We start from the raw sequence: 20291 nt of genomic DNA on the forward strand, positions 1-20291 counted from the left end.
TAAATGGGTTATCTGCCTAGATTGACATATGGTGAATGGTGATGGCATTCACAAGACAAAAGTACATTAATGCTGGGACAATCATCTGTTAATACATTCCTTTTGGACAGGGGATCAATAAGGTACCAGATCTCCAGGATGTTGTACTATGGAAGTTGGCTCCATAGCCTCCTACCTCACTGCGGTCTACTCCAGCTCCTTTGCTTCGCCCTGCTACGTGACCCCGTGACCCGGTTGAACCTCTGGATGATGAACTTCCTGTTGTGGAGCAATTGCTTGACATCTGACCCCGCTGCAGGAAGTTGGGTTTACTGTACGGTATTAAGTCATCTTCTGCAAGAGCAATTCAAAGAAAATGAAAAGTTAATCTAGCAGCCTAAAACCATTAACAGAAATCACTCTGATTTGTTCTGTATCTCTCACACCTCTAAAGAGTGTAAAACCTGTGAAAATCTGCAATACTTAGCAATTACAGTACTGGGTTATCAGTTCCAAGATTGAGTTCAAATCCCACTATAGCAGCATATTGAAAGTGACGTCATGGATAGAGAGGGTCATTGAAAGTGGCGTCATAGATCAATAGGTTTGTAAAGAGAACTTTTGGCACACTGACCTTCATAAATCAATGTATTGAGTACTAGAGTTGGAATGTTATGTTGAAGTTGTGTAAGACATTGGTGAGGCCTAATTTAAAGTGTTGTGCTTTGTATAGGAAATATATCAGTAAGCTTAAAAGAGTACAGAGAAAATTTACAAGGATGTTGCCAACACATGAGGACCTGACTTATAGCAAAAGGTTGAATAGGTTAGGATTTTATTCCCTATGGCAGGGGTCCCCAACCTTTTTTGCGCTGCAGACCGGTTTAACATTGACAATATTCTTGCGGACCGACCAATTCGGGGGGGTGGGGGAGAGGGGTAGGGTTGTCAACGGACAAGAGTAGCAATGAAATACGTTGTGTTTACCCTGAGAAAGACTACAATGACCATGAAGCCTTGTGCGGGCACCAGTGCACATGCGTGACTTGCGCGTGCGTGTACGTGCCGATTTTTTTTCTACAAATCGTTTTTGGCGATTCTGTCCGGGGGGGGGGGGTTAATCACGACCGGAATATAGGTGATAAGTGGCTAATACACTCAATTTCGTTTCTAAAAGGGTTGATCTAACGAATTTAATATTAAACACACAGCGTATATTTTCCTCGCATGAATATAGTGATAAGTCAATTATCAGGGGAGGACAGGGGAGCTTGAAGTAAGTGTTGAATGAACATCCAGTAGAAGTGGCAGAAGCAGGTTCGATATTATCATTTAAAGAAAAAATGGATAGGTATATGGACAGGAAAGGAATGGAGGGTTCTGGGCTGAGTGCAGGTCGGTGGGACTAGGTGAGAGTAGCGTTCGGCACGGACTAGAAGGGCCGAGATCGCCTATTTCCGTGCTGTAATTGTTATATGGTTATATAAGTAAGTCAATAGCATCATAACATTTTAAGTAACGTTTGGATATTAAACACACAGCACATATTTTCCCCGTATGAACACATAAAATCATTGCAACACACCAAAATCGCTGAATCAGTGGAAGCCCTGGGTTTGTATCCCTGCAACAAGATGGTGATGGGAGACAGCAATACTCGAAGGGGGGTTCCTTATGTCCAGTCTATTCTGTAATTTAGTTTTCATTGCATTCATCGCAGAAAACTCCGCTTTGCAGTGATATGATGTTGGAAATGGAAGCAACGTTTTCAGTGCTTTTGTGGCTATCTCAGGATATTTAGCCTTGACTTTGATCCAGAATGCCAGCAGAGCTGTTATGTCAAACATACTTTTCAGCCCGCCGTCATTTGCAAGCTCGAGGAGTTGATCTCCTTACCGCGCTGACATGGATGATGCGCGGGTAATGACCTCGCGTGCATTCAAGTTCAACAGTGGGCGTGACAGGGAATGAGGAAAGGTACAGCTGACTCATATTGCCAAATCATACCATTTCCTCGCAGCCCGGTAGGACATGCTTTGCGGCCCGGTGGTTGGGGATCGCTGCCCTAGGGCATAGGAGAATGAGGGAAGATTTGAGAGAAGGGTATAGAGAGTGTAAGTGCAAGGAGGCTTTTTCCACTGAAGGTGAGTGAAATTAGAACGAGAGGTCATGGGTTAAGGGTGAAAGGTAAAATGCTTAAGGGGAACATGAGGGGAGTCTTCAACCAGAGGGTGGGAAGAGTATGGAATGAGCTGCTAGCAGAATTGGTGGACGTCAAGTCAAGTCACCTTTTATTGTCATTTTGACCATAACTGCTGGTACAGTACACAGTAAAAACGAGATGACGTTTTTCAGGACCATGGTGCTACATGAAACAATACAAAAACTACACTGAACTACGTAAAACAAACACAAAAACTACACTAGACTACAGACCTACCCAGGACTGCATAAAGTGCACAAAACAGTGCAGGCATTACAATAAATAATAAACAAGACAATAGGCACAGTAGAGGGTATAGAAGGTTGGTGTCAGTCCAGGCTCTGGGTATTGAGGAATCTGATGGCTTGGGGGAAGAAACTTACATAATCTGGTCATGAGAGCCCGAATGCTTCGGTGCCTTTTGCCAGATGGCAGGAGGGAGAAGAGTTTGTATGAGGGGTGCGAGGTGTCCTTCATAATGCTGTTTGCTTTGTGGATGCAGCGTGTGGTGTAAATGTCTGTAGTGGCGGGAAGAGAGACCCCGATGATCATCTCAGCTGACCTCACTACCTGCTGCAGGGTCTTGTGATCCGAGATAATGCAATTCCTGAAGAAGGCAGTGATGCAGCTGCTCAGGATGCTCTCAATACAACCTCTGTAGAATGTGGTGAGGATGGGGGGTGGGAGATGGACTTTTCTCAGCCTTTGCAGAAAGTAGAGACGCTGCTGGGCTTTCTTTGCTTTGGAACTGGTGTTGAGGGACCAGGTGAGATCCTCTGCCAGGTGAACACCAAGAAATTTGGTGCTCTTAATGATCTCTACGGAGGAATCGTCGATGTTCAGCAGAGAGTGGTTGTTCCGTGTTGCCCTGAAGTCAACAACCATCTCTTTTGTTTTGTTCACATTCAGAGACAAGTTGCTGGCTCTGCACCAGTCTGTTAGCCGCTGCACCTCCTCTTTGTATGCTGACTCATCGTTCTTGCTGATGAGACCCACCACGGTCGTGTTATCGGCGAACTTGATGATGTGGTTTGAGCTGTGTGTTGCAGCACAGTCGTGGGTCAGTAGAGTGAACAGCAGTGGACTGAGCACACAGCCCTGGGGGGCCCCCGTGCTCAGTATGATGGTGTTGGAGATGCTGCTTCCAATCCGGACTGTCTGAGGTCTCCCAGTCAGGAAGTCTAGGATCCAGTTGCAGAGGGAGGTGCTCAGGCCCAGTCGGCTCAGCTTTCCAATCAGTTTCTGAGGAATGATTGTGTTGAATGCTGAATTGAAGTCTATGAACAGCGTTCGAATGTATGTGTCTTTTTTGGCCAGGTGGAGCGTGATGGCAATGGCATCGTCTGTTGAATGGTTGGGACGGTACGTGAACTGCAGGGGGTCCAGTGAGGGGGGCAGCAGGGTCTTGATGTGCCTCATGATGAGCCTCTCGAAACACTTCATGATGATGGATGTGAGTGCAACAGGATGGTAGTCGTTGAGGCAGGACACTGAAGACTTCTTCGGCACGGGGACGATGGTGGCGGCCTTGAAGCTCGTAGGAACGACGGCGTTGCTCAGGGAGATGTTGAAGATGTCAGTGAGAATCTCTGCTAGCTGGTCTGCACATCCTCTAGGCACTCCGCCAAGAATATTGTCTGGTCCAGCAGCCTTCCGTGGGTTGACCCCGCACAGGGTTCTCCTCACATCGGCCATGGTAAGACACAGCACCTGATCATTTGGAGGAGGGGTGGTCTTCCTTGCCGCGAGTTCGATTTCAACAGTTAAGAGATATTTAGATAGGTAAATGGATGAGGGGTATGGAGGGCTATGGTTCGGGTGCTAGTTGATGGGACTAAGCAGATTAATAGATTGGCATGAACTAGATAGGTCGAAGGGCCTGTTCTGTGCTTTAGTACTCTGACACTATAGTAAGTCTTGAAATGGATTATTATTTAAATGGAGAAAGACTGCTAGGAGCTTGGAGGTTTTTGTACATGGAGCACAAAAAGATGCCACACAAACATGGCAGGTAATTGGGCCAGTGGAATGTTGGTTTTCACTTCAGAGGTTTGGAGAATAAAAATAGGGAATTCTCACTACAACCGTACAAGTTGTGAGTGAAACTAAATCCAAAACACTATCAACAGTTCTGGGGTCCTTGAATATGGAAATATTGTAGTCCCCTTATATATACAGTAGATATATTGTCATTGGAGGTAGTTAAGAGAAGGTTCACCAGAGAAGGAGAGGTTGTCATGGGGAATCAGATTCAGCTTTATTATCACTGACATACGTCATGAAATCTGTTGTTTTGTGGCAGCAGTACAGTGCAAGACATAAATTACTGTAAGTTACAAATAGTGCATAAGAAGAATAGCGAGGTAATAAATAGTGCAAAAGGTTAAATTGCTGGAGTCAGTATTCATTACAGTTTGGAAGAATGAGAGGCAATTTTATTGAAATACAGAAGATTCTAAGAGATCTTGATGGGATAAATGCCAGGAGGATGTTTCATTGCTGGGAGCCTCTTGGACCTGAGGGCATAGTCTCAGGATAAAGCAAAACCCACTTCAGACTTGAAGATGAAGATTTTTTTTTCCATTTGAACTGTATGAATTTGTTGTTCCAAAAAGGTAACAGAGGCAGAATCCTTGAATATATTCAAGGTTGAAATGGTTTAATATTTAATCAGTCAGGGAAAAGATGCCAATGGGGAGAGGGTGGGACTAGAGGAAATTTGGATTGGCTGTATCTTATTGAATAGCAAAGCAGACACAAGGGGCTCATGTCTTACTCCTGTTCCCATTTCTTATGGAATTATTGTCTCAAGGAATTTTAAAACATCTACTTATGGATTATTAGGTCTAGAAAATATGGCCATGAAGGCTGCTGATCTGTTGCAAAAGTCAAAACAAGTTGATTAATGGCCTTCAGAGAGAGAAAACAGACAGGCATACACATGGATCTGACTCCAAATTATGAAATTGACTTCTGAATACCTCAGGATGCTTAGGAGGAGCATTTATTTGAAGTTACTTGAATATCAAAATCAAATACTTTAATGTGCACTCATTTCATGCAGCATCCATGCTGTTCAAGTCAAGAGATCACAATTACCAAATGGATTACCAATCTCATTTGTTCCTGGCTGTGATAGCTGAAGGAAGAATTTATGATCTTCAGATGATATCATGGAATATGTTCTGTCTTCCCTAGGAAGCAGTCAATCTCTGGTTTTAATGCAACACCTTTAGTAGTGGAGCACTTCTCTGGTAAAAAGCTAAAGTTCAGGTCAGGTTCAATGGGTGGATTTTGGAGTTGTCCTTCAACACACAATCTTTTGACTCAAAGGAAAAGTTCAACCAGCTGATGCAAGTTCAAATTTCAAAGTAGACAAAGTTGTAGACTCTACTAAAGTTATCTTCAACTCTGTCCCACCTTGAGATCAGGTAAATTCCAGATTGAGTTTAGTGTTGTAATTCCCTTATAGTGAAATAGTTTCCAAGATTCAGTTCTTGTGCATAAGGACAGACTATTTGAATATAACATAAGTTGCACAGACAGAAGCTTAACTATCTTGCATCCAACATACAGGCAAATCACTTTGTCCTCCTATTGGGAAGTAGCTAATAGTCATAGTCGTACTTTATTAATCCCAGGGGAAATTGGTTTTCGTTACAGTTGCTCCATAAATAATAAATAGTAATAGAACCATAAGTAGTTAAATAGTAATATGTAAATTATGCCAGTAAATTATGAAATAAGTCCAGGACCAGCCTATCAGCTCAGGATGTCTGACCCTCCAAGAGAGGAGTTGTAAAGTTTGATGGCCACAGGCAGGAATGACTTCCTATGACGCTCAGTGCTGCATCTCGGTGGAATGGGTCTCTGGCTGAATGTACTCCTGTGCCCACCCAGTACATTTTGTAGTGGATGGGAGACATTGACCAAGATGGCATGCAACTTAGACAGCATCCTCTTTTCAGACACCACCGTGAAAGAGTCCAGTTCCATCCCCACAACATCACTGGCCTTACGAATAATATTGTAGAAATGCATGAACAAGAAGTCGGGGAATGAGACAACAGACTAATAGCTGGAGTTGAGCAAATTGAAGCACTTAAGGTTGATCAATACTGGCATTAAAATACTGCAGGTTCAGTTTTTAATTTAGACTTCAAGAATTCAGAGGTTGTTATTTGATTTTCATTACTGATGTTAATCCATTTCTTCCCTCTGTGCACCTTAATAAGTTTTCCCAGCTAGCATCATGTGTCACTGTACACTGTACCTCTATTGATACAATCCAGCTTCCTTGCACCTGTAACTCAGCCCAGGGAGCTGTCTATCTCACTAACAATGCTGATCTTAGTCATTCTCCCGAGTAAGCACTAAATAAGTTGACAATATCACCACTGATATTAATGACAACCTCCCACACAGCCAGCTTTAGAAAAAGTACTGACAATATAGTTGACAATGCTAACTACTAAACCCTCCGAGTTAAAAGAAATGGCACATTGTACTGGAAAGGCTAGTGAAATACTAGATATCCAATCAGCAACACAGAACCATTAATTGATAGATGTGGAGTGCATTTTAAGCTGCACTTATTTATCGCAAATCCATCAACAAGGCAGCCATTACAATTTCAGAATTGTATCTCCCTAATATTCCACTGCCTTGGTCTGTAAATGTTTGTAATGACCTACAGAGTTTTCATTTAAATAAAACACTTCCATACCCTTCATCACAGGGAATGGATTTAATGGAATCAATTAGCTCTAACTCCAAAGTAATATGACACTATGGTAACTACCCTTCCTACCTTGCAGCTAATTTAAGGCTTCCTTTGAAATTTAGTGCTGACCCAGTCCATTTGCTGTAAATATCTCAGACCTGCTCTGCCAAGTATTGGGAAATTATTGCAAGGCATCTCATTGAGCCACAACCTTGTTAAAAGAATTTTGTTGCAGAGAGATTTACATATCCATCAAGGACAAAAGATTATGAATTTTTCAACATTATAACAAAAGCCACCATAAATAATTTTAATGGGTTTAGCCTCCCCTTGATAGTACGATCGAAATCAGCAACTCCAAAGACGCCAGTGGAGGCAGAGAGGCCCAATTAGTTGGGATAAACCTCAATTATCTGGCAATAAATGAAACTCTGGGCTTATCACAAGGGCCATAATCAGCAAAATTTCATCCAACAGAATAAGATATCCTTTGGGGGGAGGGGGAGGCTAATGTGTGGAATACGGAAATGCAGGAACAGGAGTAGGTTTGCTCCAATATTCAGCAATATAGTTGGTTGGAAATAGCAGCTCTGAAACCCATTTTAAGATTTATCAGTTCTGACTGATCCAACATCCACAGCTTTATATGGGAGAGGACTTCAGATTTCTTCCTGCCTTTGAGTGAAAAAAAAAATGCTTATTTTCTTCCAAAGTGGTTCAGTTTGAATTTTGAGATTAAGTCCACACCACACAGTGGAAATACTGCAGTTGTTCTGCATCTATTGTCTAGTTGTCTATTTTAATTATTTTTACAGTAAAACTCTGATAATCCAGTACAATTGGAACTGGACTGGATAATTTTCTGGACTTCTGGAAGTTATTTGCATTCATACTCCAATGCATTTTCAATTCATTTCTTTTAACTGTTATCTGTCATGCATTTTTCAGTAAGCCAGGTAACTTTTTATGGACCATGGGAATTGGGGCATTGGTGAGTTGAAAAGGTGCATGGGAACACTGGAAGGGGAGCACCAGGAAGCGATGCCCCAGTGAGTAAGAAACGAGTGCACGTTCAACAAAATTACCGTCAATGTTCCAGCATCATTTGAAGATCAAGACATTCCATCTAACATGCTGGTGTTCAGCCACTGAGGTTGAAGGTGGTGGACTGCAGATGGCCAGCACTGAACAGTGGAGGAAGTGAATAATGTGTTGCTCCTCAGATAGACAGTGCATGATAAATGACAAAGACAGCAAGTAATGGACAGAATTTTGCTTTCCCATAGGCAACAGATCAGAATGAACCCCTAGTTATGCAACCCAGACAAAATGCTGTAAGAACTCAGCAAGTCAGGCAGTATCTATGGAAGGAAATAAACAGTCAACATTTTGGGCTGAGCCCTGATGAAAGGTCTCGACCCGAATCATCAACTATTTATTCTCCTGCATAGAATCTGCCTGACATCCCGAGTTCCTTCAGCATTTTAGGCAATAAGACCATAAGACATAGCAGCAGAATTAGGACATCTGGCCTGGCGAGTCTGCTCTGCCATTCATCATGGCTGATTTATTATCCCTCTCAACCCCAGTATCCTCTCTTCTCCCTGTAACCTCTAACACCCTGACTGACCAAGAACTTCTCAACATCTGTTTTAAATATACTCAGTAACTTGGCTTCCACAGTCGCTCATGGCAATGAATTACACAGAATCGCCCCACTCTGGCTGAAGAAATTCCTTCTCATCTCTGTTCTAAATGGATGTCCCTCTATTCTAAGGCTGTGCCCTTTGGTCCTCGACTCACTCACTATGGGAAGCATCCTCTCCATATCCACTCTATCCAGGCCTGTCAATATTCAATAGGATTCAATGAGATCCACTCTCATTCTTCTAAACTTCAGCAAGTACAGGCCCAGGCACATCAAACACTCCTCATACATTAACCCTTTTGCTCCTGCGATCATTCTTGTGAACCTCCTCTGGACTCTCCAATGCCAGTACATATTTTATTAGATAAGGGGCCCTAACTGCTCACAATACTCCAAGTGCAGTCTGATCAATGCCTCAGCATCACATCCTTGCTCTTATATTCTAGTCCTCATGAAATGAATGCGTTTACCTACCTTACCACCAACTCAACCTGCAAGTTAACCTTCAGGGGAACCTGCACAAGGACTCCCAAGTTCCTTTGCACCTGAATTTTCTCCATGTTTAGAAAATAGTCTACGCCTGTATTCCTTCTACCAAAGTGCATGAACATACCCTTCCCTACATTATATTCCACCTGTGACTTCTTTGCCCGTTCTCCTAATCTGTCCAAGTCCTTCTGCAAACTTCCTGCTTCCTCAACACTACCTGCCCCTCCACCTATCTTTGTATCATCTGCAAACTTGGCCACAAAACCTTCAATTTCATCGTCCAAATTGTTCATGTATAATGAGATAACAGGCAGTCCCAATACTGAAACCTGTAGAACTCCACTTCTCACTGACAGCTAACCTGAATAGGCCCCCTTTATTCCCACTCTTTGCCTCCTGCCAGTCAGCCAATACATGTTTGGATCTTTCCTGTAATATCTTGTTAAGCTGCCTTATGTGCAGCACCTTGACAAAGGCCTTCTAAAAATCCAAATAACAACACCCACTGATTTTCCTTTGTCTATACTGCTTGTTGTTTCTTCAAAGAATTTTAACAGATTTGTCAGGCAAGATTTCCCCTAAGGAAACCATGCTGACTTTGACCTACTTTATCAAGCACCTCCAAGTACCCCAAAACCTCATCCTTAATAATGAATTCCAACATCTTTCCAACCAGTGAAGTCAGGCTAACTGGCCTGTAATTTCCTTTCTTTTGCCTTCCTCCCTTTTTGAAGAGTGGAGTGATATTTGCAATTTTCCAGTCCTCAACGACCATTTCAGAATCTAGTGATTCTTGAAAGATCATTACCAATGCCTCCACAGTCTCTTCAGCCACCTCTTTCAGAACCCTAGGATGTAGTTCATCTGGTCCAGGTGACATACCTATCTTCAGACTTTTTAGTTTCCCAAGAACTTTCTTCTCAGTTATAGCAACTATACTCAGTTCTGCCCCTGACACTCTCAAATTTCTGGCATATTGTCAGTGTCTTCCACAGTGATGCAAAATACTTATTAAGTTCATCTGATATTTCTTTATCCCCATTACTACCTCTCCAGGGTCGTTTTCCAGTGGTCTGATATTCCCTCTCGCCCCTCTTTTACTCTTTATAAACTGTATCTGAAAAAAACCTTTGGTAACAACTTTGGTATTTTTGGCTAGCTTACCTTCATATTTCACTGTTTCTCTCCTCTGGCTTTTTTAGTTGCCGCCTTTTAGTTTTTGAAAGCTTCCCAATTCTCCAACTTCCTACCATTTTTTGCTATATTATATGCACTCACTTTTGCTTTTATGCTGCCTTTGACTTCCCTTATCAGCCACGGTTGCCTCATCCTCTCTTTGGAATACTACTTCATCTTTGTGATGTATCTATCCTGCACCTTCCTAATTGCCCACAGAAACTCCAGACATTGCTCTTCTGCCATCAGCCCTGCTAGTGTCCCCTTTCAATAAATTTTAGCCAGCTCCTCTCTCATGCCTCTGTAATTCTCTTTACTCCACTGTAATACTGACCAGAAATAGTTAAATTTCTAAATAGTTAAATTAAAAATAGTGCAAAAACAGAGATAATAATAAAAAAGTGAGGTAGTGCTTATTTAGGAATTGGATGGCAGAGGGGAAGATGCATCTGATTTTATCTTCTCCCTCTCAAACTGCAGGGTGAATTCTATCATATAATGATCACTGTCTCCCAAGGGTTCCTTTACCATAAGCTCCCTAATTAAATCTGGTTATTAACACAACGTCCAATCCAGAATAGCCTTTCCCCTAGTAGGCTCAATCACATGCTACTCTTAAAAAGCCACCTCATAGGCACTCTACAAATTCCCTCTCTTAGGGTCCAGCACCAACCCGATTTTCCAAATCCACATACATTTTGAAATCCTCCATGACTATTGTAACATTGCTCTTTTGACATGCATTTTCAATCTCCCATTGTAATTTATAGACCACATCTTTACTACTGTTCTGGAGTCTGTATATAACTCGCATGACGGTATTTTTACCCTTGCAGTTTCTTAGCTTTGCCCACAATAATCCTACATCTTCTGATCCAATGTCACCTCTTTCTAATGATTTGATTTCATTTTTTACCAACAGAGCCACCCCATCCCTCTGTTTCCCTGCCTGTCCTTTCAATACAATTTGTTTCCTGGATTTTAAGCTCCCAACTATGATCTTCTTTCAGCCATTACTCAGTGATGCCATAACATCATACCTGCCAATCTCCAACTGCACTACAAGATCACCTACCTTATTCAGTATACTGTATGCCTTCAAATACAACACCTTCAGTCCTGTATTCATCATCCTTTTCAATTTTGCCCCCATGTTGCACTTCAACTGATCTAACAACCTACCTGTCCTTCCTCACAGTCTCACTACACACTTGTTTACATACTTGTATACCAATTGCCCCATCCTCAGCCTTATCACTAGGGTTCCCACCCCCCTGCCAAATTAGTTTAAACCCTCCCCAACAGCTCTAACAAACCTCTGGCTGCTCACCCTCCCTCTTCAGAATCTTCTGCAGCCTCTCTGAGACATCCTGGACCTTAGCACCTGGGAGGCAAAACACCAGACTTTTTTGTGTCCGTGTTGCTCAGGGTTTCCAGCATCTGCAGAACTGCTAGTGTCTATGAAGCTCTAGTTGTGGATGGTGGTGGAAAATTAAACAGTTAAAAGGAGAAGAAGCTACTAAATCCTCCTCCTCCTCCTCAGTGGGGCAGGGACCAATAGATGGACACCAATGCAAAGGAAGAAATATTCGCTAACACTTTCAGGGAGAAGTGCTGAATGGATGCTCCACCTTGGCCTCCTGCTGGGATCCCAACATCACAGAAGCCAGTCTACACCCTATCTGATTCACTTCACATGCTTTCAAAAGGCACCTGTGAGCACTAGATTCAGCAAGGGCTATTGAATGAGACAACATCCCAGTTGTATTACTGAAAACCTGAGCTCTAAACCAGCCCTACCTGTAGCAAAGCTGGTCTGCTACAGTCACTAGCGGGTATCAAAATCAAAATTGACAATTGGTCAGCAATGACCTGTTTACACCACAGATGAACAAATCCAATTTGGTTAATTACTACTCAATCATTGGCAATGTGATAGAAGGTAACATCAGCAGAACTGTTAGGCAGCCACCAATAACTGGTTTTAGATACTGATGCCCGGTTTCAGTTGCACAAGGAATACTGGGCTCCAGATCTCATCACAGATCTGGTCCAAGGGAAGTAAATTGTATAGGGAGATAAAATAGCCGACACTGAAATTACAGTAGCATCAGGATGCCCTGGTAAATCTGAAATCAGTGGGAATCACAGATGATACAATGACTTCAGAAATGGATGATGGTTGTTGGACATCAATCATCACAACCCAAGGACCTTACTGTGGATGTTTTTTCCAGCATTGTCCTAAGTCTAGCCACCATCAGCTGCTTCATCAATTGTGCAATGTTTAGTCACATTCATGCACCACAGCAAATAGAGTAGACTATACCCGTATGCAGCAAAACCAAAACAATATTCAGGCATGATCTAATAAATGGCAAGAAATATATCTGATATAAATGGGCAGGCAGCACCCATTCCAAAAAGAGACAGATGAACCACTCTACTCATCCAGACCAAGAGTACCTGACAAACCAGCAATCACAACCACCAAGAAGGACAAGAACAGCAAAGAACATGAGAACACCACTATCCTGACTTGAAAATATGTTGCTGGTCCTTTATCGTAACTGCTTTGAAATCCTTGGAACTCCCTGCTGAGTGGAACCATAGAAATTCCTTCACTGGCAGTTCAAGGTGACAGTTCATCATCACCTTCACAAGGGAAATTAGTGCTGGGAAATAAATGCTAGCATTGCCAGCAACAATCTGATACTGAAAATAAATATAAATGAACTTAGCCCGTGGGCTCAGTAGATCGTTAATGGAACAATCTTTCTCCAGAAATGTTATTGGTAAGATACAGTACATGAGAGGTCAGGTAAAGCAGATTCTGTGGAGGGAATAGTTCTGAGCGTATTTATGCTTTATTCCATGTACAATCATTCCATTGGGATATACCCCTAGTGGATTCTCTATCCATGTCTGCCCCAGTGCAGCTGATGTCTCCAAGGAACTAATCTTTGATTCCTCGTATATCTCATCTACAGGCTAGTCCTTGCAATGTAATTTAAAACGCATCATCAGTTGCCACATCTATGTTGCTGACACGCCCTGGCTTGCTATCGCCACTCCAAGTCTCTAAGTTGTAAGGTATTTTGTTGGATGAGCACTAACTTCCTCTGTTCAGTCCATGCCACAAGATCCTCAACCATTGACTTCATCCCTTTGTTTGGCAACTTGGTGTCATATTTGACCCTGCACTGAGTTTCTGACTTTGTATCTGAGACCACCTATTTCCATCTTTGTAAGACCAGTTAGTTCAGCTCACCTACTGAACTGATCCATGTCTTTCATACGAAACATGGAAACTAAGAAAATAGGAGCTGGAATTGGCCATTTGACCTTTCAAACTTGTTCTGCCCTTCAATACAATCTATCTCAATAACATATTTCATCTCTCTCTCTAGATGCTTTTTGTGTCTAGAATTTATCTAAAAGTTTTAAAAGTTGTGGTTGCAAATTCCACAGATTTGCTTTTCTTTCAGTGAAATAATTTCTCATCATTTCAGTCATAAATCTCTTGCCTTGTAACCTGAAACTGAGACCTTGTCTGGTTTCTCCCCAGTCTGTCTAGTCCTGTCAGAATATTGTAGTTCTCTTCTTATTCTTTAAAAGCCCTAGTGTGTACAAGCCCTAGTTCTCATCATGCATGTGTCCTGCTAACCCAATAACCAGTCTGGTGAATGTTCTCTTTCTTAAGAATGTTCTTTTTGAGGTCAGATAACAATGTTGTTTCAGGCATGGCATCACCAAGCCTCTATATAACTGAGGCAAGGCGTTGTTGCTCCTGTACTTAAACTGCCTTGCTCTGAAAGCCAACATACCATTTGCCTTGTCACCTGATGTTCATCCATCCATCCATCCATCCCCCCCACCTTTTTTATTCTGGTGTCTTTACCCTTCCTTTCCAGTCCTGAAGAAAGGTCTTGACCCAAAACGTTGACTGTTTGTTCATTTCCATGGATGCTGCCTGACCTGCTGAGTTCCTCCAGCATTGTGTGTGTGTGTGTTGCTTTAGATTTGCAGCATCTGCAGAATTTTTTGTGTTTATGTCTATGTTATTGCTAGGATTGGCCACCCTTTAAGTGGGTATCCCTGTAAATATGTGCACTAGCTGGCAAATAAGAGGATACAGTTAAGCCTGATCCTATCTCAAAGATGCACCTCTTCTAGCCAAAAACACTGGATAGCCATTGACATCTAGAAGTATGGTTGAGTGCTTGCTTTCTGAGCCCAAAGGTACTGCAGCTAGTTTGAGAACTTGGTGCTCCAGTTCAGAACTACAAACTCCAAGCAGATTAAGGTTCAAGGCAAACTGATGAAAATGTATGTTTGACAGCTGAAGCCTACAGGAGATTATTTTTTAAAGAGCAATCTTCATTATAATGACGAGCTGGAGAGAGATCCCACAGGTTAGTACGATTAGTTTAGTTGCTCAGCAGAGTTGGTACCATAAGACAGTGACTAATCAAACGGCTCCTAAAGCTGAGGGTTAAACCAGTTTCTTGCTAGGGTGCAGGCAGCAACTAAAACAGTTCATGGTCTTTGTGGTCTTCTAAACCAGGCTGGATCATTTAAAGGAATTAAGATTTTTTTCTGCCTAAATTAGTTTGGGTATTTGGAATCTGTATCTCATCTCAAGAAACAACTTGAGATCCGAGGAATTAGGGAACAACACAACTCGATGGGACGGGTTAAGTAAATACTGCTTTTTTTTTTTCAGTTCAACACTTCAGCTCCAGAGAGAATCCTAAATTAGTAAAGCTTTGTTACATATAAGGTCAAATCACTGCTGTCCACTGCCGAGGTCTTTCTTCTGCTCACCATTTTTGTGTCGTGAAGATGCAGCTCTGTTGTGAGGGTGTGCACTCCCTGTTCGTTGATCAGCTGATGGCCTCCTCTCTGTGGACGAAGCATTTCCATCATGGTCAAGCGAGGTCCCCCCGGTCTCCATTCTATTGGACTGTAAGTAAGGAGTCTCCACAACTCCATCAGCTGGGGGAGGCTCAGGCGGTGGTGGAAGATCTGTCCAAGGCAGAGATAGAGTGAGTCAACAAAAGCTGGCCAAGTCAGCGTTCCAGCTTAACGAATGTTCTGTTCCTGATTGTGAGTCTTGTTGGAAAATTGCGCATAGGGGAACATCAAAGAAAGAGTCAAAGTGAGAGACCTCATTTGGCCAATCAATGTCCAAGTCATTAGCATGGTATCTAAGCTGAGTGTGGACCCTGATCACATCTGACACCATTTTATCAGTGAACAGTTTGCTAAGTCACTGTTCAGGGCCACAAGTGATAAATATCAGAGCTTGAGCCTAAGAATTCTTCAGGCCTGTTTTGGGATCTGAAGTAGGTGTCATTCCCCAGCTGGGAGCATTGACACCTGCCAAAAAGTGAGCAGTCTCTACAAGTCTCATAGCTCCCCATATGTGGAAAACTAGCTATTGAATCAATTGCCTCAGAGGCAAAATTGGGGTCAGCACATGATTGTTGGGGTAGTCACACGGAAGAGATTAGTGTTGCTATGGAAGTGTATCCACTTCTTTTGATATAACATATTAATCAGTTTTTGGGAAAAATGTCTTTTTGGAGGTTACTGCTTAAGCCACAAAGACAGTGATGCCCATTAACCTCCTCACATCCCCGCTAAACTTCCTAAGCCTTACCTTTCACCTTCTAGTTTGAGATACCTCTCTATCACCCCAATCTATGCACCTCATAATTTTGTATACCTTTTTCAGTTCCCACATCCCTCAACCTCCTCTACTCCAAGGAAAACAAACACAGACTCTCCAGTTACTAAAGATCTCCATCCCAGACAACATCTGGTGAATTTTATCTGCATCGTCTCTGATGCAATCACACCCTTTCTAAAGTGTGATGACCAGAATTGCACACGGTTTTGTATTGTGGCTGAATCAATGATTTATGAAGCTGTACCATGACTGTCCTGCTCTTATATTCTCCACCTAGGATAATGAAGACGGGTATCCATGTCCACCTTCACCCTCTTATCTACCCAAGATCCCATTGTTCTTCAATATTTCCATGGGCCCTGCCATTCAGTATGCATGCCTTAACCTGTGAATAGTGCAAGCTTTCTTTGTAAGTAAGTTTTATGGTAGTTGCACACTTCTTTCAATGCAGTGTTGTATTTCTCAGCTCATTAGAGAATGACTTAGGGATATATAGCATGGAAACAAGCCATTCACTCTGTGCTGACTATCAACAACCCACTTACACCATTCCAACATTAATTCCACCCATATCTGCACAAACTCCTCCTCCCCACAACACTATTAATCACCTACACATTAGAGGCACTCACATTGGCCAAACAACCTTCCAACCAACAAGTCTTTGGGACGTGGAAGGAAACTGGAGCACCCAGAGGAACCCTTCGTGGTCACGGAGAAAGTACGACTTCCATATGGACAGCACCCGAGGTCGGGATTGAACCAGGGTCTCTGGTTCTGTGGGACATTGGATCCACCAGCTTTGCCACTGTGTAGGAAGGAAAGTAAAATGTTTCCAACACAGTTGTCCTCCCAAAAGCAAAGATGCTAAGCAGCCCTAGCAAAGTTCAAAGTAAACTTATTATCAAAGTATGTATATGTCACCCTATACAACCCTAAGATTCATTTCTTGCGGGCATTCTGTTTGGAGTTCAATCCTGGTGTTCTCTGGAAGGAATCTGTACATCCTTCCCGCAGAATGCATGGGTTTCCCCTGGGTGTTCCAGTTTCCTCCTACAGTCCAAAGACTTACCGCTTAGTAGGGTTAATTGGTCATTGTGAATTGTCCTGTGATTAGGTTAGGGTTAAATTGGTGGAAGCTGGGCGGCGCAGCTCGAAGGGCTGGAATAGCCTGTTCTGTGCTGTATCTCAATAAATAAATAAAAAATAAATAAATACAAGAAACATAATAGAATCAATAAAAAACCGCCCCAGCCAATGTAGAAAAGACAACAATCTGTGCAAATATAAAAAAAGGGAAAATAATATTCATAAAAAATAATTAATAAATATCGAGAACATGAGATAAAGAGTACTTGAAAGTGAGTCCATAGGTTGTGGGAACAATTCAGTGATAGGGTAAGTGAAGTTGAGGGAAGTTATCCCATTTTGTTCAAGAGCCTGATGGTGGAAGGATAATAACTATTCCTAAACCTGGTGGTGTAGGTCCTGAGACTCCTGTACCTCCTCACTGATGGCAGTAGCGAGAAGCGAGCATAGCCTGGATAGTGGGCATCCCTGATGATGGATGCTGCTCTCCTGCGACAACGCTCTATGTAGATAAGCTCAGCGGTGAAGAGGGCATAAAGCATAAAACTAAGAAGGCCTTTCTAACACAAGCATGGGGACAGGATGAAAGATATATCCATCCCCAAGGATATAACATTTGAGGAGGTGGTCTGAGTTACTAGATGAGTAGGAAGTCCAAAGCTCCATATTAAGTTTGGTAGTAAAAGAAAGACAACAGCTTTCAACAATTATATAAGTGAGAACATGTAACTAATGATGGAAGCAAATGTTGACATTAGCAGTTGAGGTAATGATCAGTAGTTTGGGTAACTCCTTTGTAGATACCCATGGTAGTACCATAGATCACCCAACATCAAGGACCAATAACTCTTTTAGTTATTGTTTTAAGTTATTTGTGCCTGCTTTCCAGAATCGGCTTGTGTAGTTACCGGAGAAAATGAAGGGTGTGAAGCAGGCTCACCAAATTTTGAAAGCTGCATAACAAGCATCTTACAGATGGAACGATGTCAACCGTTCTGGACTGCAGAGCCCCTCCTACATTCTCTTTCTCTTCCCAGATTTATTCTTTAAACAATATCAGGGTCAAAGCACCAGTAAAGGAGCAGACTGGGCAGTAAGCTGGCAACCAAGCAAAGAACAGAGAATAGTGGTTAATGGAAACTGATTAGGCCAGGCAACCAGTGAAAAGTCCTGTTCCACAATGATCAATGCTAGGACCGAGTGCTGTTCACTATTTAAATAACAGAGGTGCCAAATTAGGAGTTATAAACAATAACGATTTGAATACCACACAAAATTAAACTGCAGAATATAAACGGTGAGGCTTCCCTGCGGTACGTTTCTTGACTCCGTAATAAGTTACATGAGTTGTAACTATTTGCTAGGAAGAATAAGGAGGCCATATGGTGCCTCGAAAATAACTCTATATGGACCAAAATAGCTAGAGATTACAGATACTTAATTGATGAAAAGCAGTATCACAGGTTGGTAAGCCCCTAAAAGACAATAAAAGAATCACTTTTGTTCATTTTAGGAGATTAGAAGAGGAAAGCACAGAACCTTTGTTAGACCTCACTGGGAAAACTGTACTCAGTTTTGGGATCCCATATCATAAAATGTATTTCAAGGCAAAGTGAGGATTAACAATGATTTGCCTGAATAATGCCAAAATTGGAGGCAGTTTCATACTAAGCAATGTTTGAACAGACTTATGCTCTTCTCTCTAAAGAACTGAAAACCAAGGAGTGGCCTTAAAAATTATAGAGGTGTCGGCAAAGAGGAAACATTATTACACCATGGCAGGCAGAGACTTGGGTCCAGAAGTACAAAAAAACCACAAATAGATCAAAAAGTGAAATCATGAGATATGTGTTAACTGGAAAACCCTTAGAATGTGTAAATGCTCCCTGATGAAGTGTCTTGGACCTGAAATATTAACTACTTTTCTTTCCACAGATGCTTCCTTAACTATTGAGTGCTTCTAGCAATTTCATTTTTAATTCAGCAGATTTTTTTTCTCATTTTCATGTTCAACTTCTTCAAAGGATTGTTGATGCAGCACACATGTTTCTTTTTAATAGACAGAAATAAGCAGATTGGAATAGATGATCACAGATTTGTTCAAAAAGGAAGGAAACTTACAAAGCGAAACTGTAATAAGTGAATGCCCTCAAGACTTTGGTGGTGCCAGAAATAACAGACTTTCCAGACTACTAGATATTATCCATATTAAAAATTCAGCACATTTCCAATTCACTTGATTTTTTTAGATGTTATACTGTATAATAAACAATTTCTCAGTTACCCAGCTAAATTTAAAAGGAGTGCACCGTGGTCAGTTGAAAGAGAGTGGGGGAGCTGGGGAATTAGAGGAAGCATGAAAATTTGGGTTCTGGTGAGTCGGAACGTACTGTGGCAAACATAATCTTGAGACCCGGATGACAAGCCATTGGAATTTCCAAATAGCCAGAGAGCAGATTATTGGAGTTTTACTAAGATTGAGCTTTAAAACCAACGTAAACCAATTGGACCAATTAACCTGTTTCCATATTGTAAATTTTCTGCAAAAAAAATAGATATACACGGAAAGCGTTCAGTTTTGTAAGTATAATTTGACTGATGGCAGCTCAGTTTTCCACTATAAACCTCCTCCAAAAAGTAGTGGTTTGTCAAGGTGCACAGATGGCTGGCTCCCCGCACCATCACTCAATATATTCTCCAATGAAATAGTTTTATTTCAATGTAGAGGCTGCATTACATCTTAAATCTTTGTTCAATTGACTGCCAATCACTTCATTGGAACACCAACTAGCTTTCAACTTCCTTGTGTAACATGATGGGAGACCAAGTGTATTTCAAAATGTTAAGTTGGCTTATTTTGTGAGTAACAAATTTAGTTTCCAGTGAATTTCCAAATTCCTCATTAGCAGAAGTGATGTGTGGAAGATAACATTTTTTTTTGGTACGTGGAAGGAAAATAATTCATGGGCTGGACAGAATATGAAGTTCTTATTAGTCAGAACTTGGCTGGAACTCACCCCCTTGGGAGAGGTCACGGCGATACTGATTCTGCTTGGCTTTCTTCTTTGCACGGGCTTTCTGGCTGGGTGGAGTGTTTACATTGCCACTCCCCATCACTGGGGTGTACCTTGTCTTTCCTGGAAATACAATAAACAGAATAATTAAGGACAGAAATGCAGCAACTATTGTTGCTGGAGAGAAAATTGAATGGAGAGTAAGATTTTACAGGTTAAATTCCACAATTGATTAACTTCCTAAAATGAATGTCTCATTGTGCAATCACAAATGC

General features: G+C 41.8%; 1 protein-coding gene across 4 annotated transcripts in view; it reads right to left on the reverse strand.

The window, feature by feature from the left end:
- robo3 (roundabout, axon guidance receptor, homolog 3 (Drosophila)) overlaps nucleotides 1-20291 on the reverse strand; it is a 609199-nt gene that overhangs the window by 18103 nt on the left and 570805 nt on the right. For all 4 annotated transcript variants that reach the window (XM_063038553.1, XM_063038552.1, XM_063038556.1 and 1 more), the window contains 3 exons: nucleotides 20020-20139; nucleotides 15046-15246; nucleotides 176-333 (listed from right to left, as the gene is read on the reverse strand). In XM_063038553.1, the coding sequence (XP_062894623.1) occupies nucleotides 176-333; nucleotides 15046-15246; nucleotides 20020-20139 (479 nt within the window). The remainder of the gene's footprint in view (nucleotides 1-175; nucleotides 334-15045; nucleotides 15247-20019; nucleotides 20140-20291) is intronic.

The sequence above is a fragment of the Mobula hypostoma genome, chromosome X2, assembly GCF_963921235.1.
Source record: "Mobula hypostoma chromosome X2, sMobHyp1.1, whole genome shotgun sequence".
NCBI classification, from domain to species: Eukaryota; Metazoa; Chordata; class Chondrichthyes; order Myliobatiformes; family Myliobatidae; genus Mobula; species Mobula hypostoma.